The sequence below is a fragment of the Chaetura pelagica genome, unplaced genomic scaffold (assembly GCF_000747805.2).
Source record: "Chaetura pelagica isolate M959 unplaced genomic scaffold, ChaPel_1.0 scaffold401, whole genome shotgun sequence".
NCBI lineage: Eukaryota > Metazoa > Chordata > Aves > Apodiformes > Apodidae > Chaetura > Chaetura pelagica.
This window is the reverse complement of record NW_009952259.1, coordinates 1092570-1095122: the sequence shown is the minus strand read 5'-3', so window position 1 is coordinate 1095122 and position 2553 is coordinate 1092570. Positions and strand designations below refer to the sequence as shown.

Below are 2553 nucleotides of genomic sequence, written 5' to 3'. Positions count from 1 at the left end.
GGGGGGGGGGAGCAGAGGAGATGGGGGAGCAGCTCTCCGGCTTAATTCATTTCAGAGCAGCAGCTTTGCAAAGAAAATCCCCCGGAAAGATACAAACCTCCAGCATCCAAGTGGCAACTATTTTCCTCATATATGGCAAGATTTCTTTCTGCACGCACTTGAAGTAGGAGACGGAGGGCGAGCAGGTCTCCTCCGCCTTCAGCATTGTCTGCAGCACCCTGTCATTGAGGAGGTTGGCATCCAGGTAGCCTCGTCGAATGGTCTCCACCTCGCAGCACAGCAGCTGATGTTCCATGTCTGCCTCCGTCGTCTCGAGTCAGTTTTCTGCAGCAGGACTGAGTCAGTCGCTCGCTCGCTCTCTCTCTTCCCCTTCCAGGAGTCCCTTGGATGCTGCTTCTGCTACTGCCGCTACAGCCCTCTGGAGGCTGCAAAACTTTCTAACTTCCAACAAAACTCTCCTGTATAGTCGCTGTGACGTTACTGTTGTTAAGCAGAGATCAAAGCACGAGAGAGAATGAGCAAGAGAGAGAGAGAGAGCCAAAAGCAAGGGGCAGAGCCCTAAAGCCATCCCATAGGCTTCGAGTCCTTCCCCTTTGCTTAGCTTATAGAGAGCAGGGTTTTAATGCAAATGCAAATGAGACAAGGGCTTGCTTTCTTCAAGGGCAAGGGAGAGGTGGGGGAAACCCAAATTGTCTCTTCAGTGTATCATGCATAATTTTAAAAATGGAGCGAGTTCTGCAGTGGGAGCCAAATGATGAATGGGGCTAGGCCACACACAGACACGCAGGGATATAAATACAAGGAGCCTTCCTTGGTATTATTTTACTGGGGGCTCCGGGGAGGGGGAGCAGGGCAGCGCCGGAGCCTCGCTCTTCATGATCAATTATTATTATAGCTCCTGTTCTTATCGCTGTTGCCGATGGGTACCTGCAGTAGCTGTCATTTCAAAAGGTGTGCTCCCAACTTGGAAGTCTTTGTAGCTGATCCCGAGGGAAAAGCTTTTTTCCCATTTCCTCAGTCCCATTTTTTTTTTCCCTTTTTTTTTCCCAGACGAGACGGTTTTGCCGGAAATTTTTTGAAAGGGATTGGGGTCTCCCCTTCCTCTGCCAACATGGTGCTTTTCCTATTGATTTTTTTTTGTTTGGTTGGGCTTTTTTTTTTACATTTTACATTCTTTCCTTTCACTTCGAAGGTTTTACCCCTCCAAAAATAATAAAAAAGGGGGCACAGGGGTGGCAGAGGAAGAGGGTGATGGCTCAACCCCGGGGCAGGCCTCACTCTTGCACCCCACCTCCCCTTCTCACTGCCACCCAGAAAAAAATACCCCAGCAGAAGCAGCAAAATGGTGGCCAGAGCTTCCTCTAGCACCTAAAGGGAGATGAATCGGGACAGGGAGGGGGGGTGGGAAGGGCCTGCTGGGGCCTCATCCGACAGGGCCGCGCTGCCGGGACGGGCTGTCCACGCGTGACGTGCGACGAGACGGGGGCCCCGCCGTAAATAACTCCCTATTCCCTGGCCGAGCTGCCCTGTACCTGAGAACACTTTGCTTTGCTGTGTTTTCCCATGAAAGAAAAATGAAAACAGCTTATCTTTCTTCACTGTTTGAGGGACGCACAGGGGAGCTTGGGGCCCGCCGGAGAACACAACGTGGTGGGAGAAACGACTGGTCCCGCACCAAAAATGGGGAAAAGCAGGAAGGCCATCAACGGGGGGGGGGGGCCTCAAAACTTGGGGTGCAGGTTCAGCATGACCTGGGTGCAGCACCAACAGCCGGGAATACCTCCCGGTGGCACCGCATCCCCGGCGGAATCACCAGCGGGCGTCGGGGCAGCCGAAAAAGGGTCTCCCAGCCATGGAGGGAGTCACCCAGCATCCCTTCTGCGTGACCTGCGGGGAGAGCGGTGCCAAAGATCACAGGGCACGTTGTTGCACAGTTGCGTGTTTACGTAATCTCCCTGCGTGAAAGGGCCGCCCGTCTTGCCCAGCTGACCGGCTTGTTTGACCACGTATCTCCGTGTTGCCTTCGCCTGTTCCAGTGGGAACGTGGGAGGCCCAGGATCTCAGTTCCCTGCAGCCCGTGGGGCTGATCTTGGAGGGTTTTCTGCGTGAGGAAGAAGCCACCCCCATAACCGTCCGTTGTGCTTCCCGCACGGGACACGCGCTCCTGTTTTCCCAGCTTCAGCTGGCCGGGAAGGCTTTAATTTTTAATGAAGAAACGTGCCCGTGACCCCGCGCTCCCAGGCTGGAATTCCGCCTGCTCGCAACACACAACTGGGGGATCCGATGGAAGAGGTTTTTTTGTTTCCCTGCACAACCCCAACACCTTTCTAGGGAGCGGCTGCTTTAGGGGTGCAGGGAAAGCACTCGGGGGAGCCGCTCCTTGCCCCTTCTCCTCCCCAGCACGGTGCCAGCGCTTTTGCCTCCCAACATTTGTTCCCGGCCACGTCGCCGGCCCTGCCCAGGAGCACGGATTCTTTCCCAGCCCGGCGCAGCGCCCACGCCTCCGGCATCCTCGCCCTCCCGGTGCCTCCCGGTAGGGATGGGTTTGCTGAG

General features: G+C 55.3%; 1 protein-coding gene across 1 annotated transcript in view; it reads right to left on the bottom strand.

The window, feature by feature from the left end:
• The window catches only part of CCND1 (cyclin D1), a 16494-nt gene extending 15935 nt beyond the window's left edge, over window positions 1-559 (bottom strand). Inside the window, exon 1 of the mRNA XM_010007425.1 lies at window positions 98-559. Coding sequence (XP_010005727.1) covers window positions 98-295 — 198 coding nt within the window. The 5' untranslated portion in view covers window positions 296-559. The remainder of the gene's footprint in view (window positions 1-97) is intronic.
• Window positions 560-2553: the final 1994 nt, after the last annotated feature.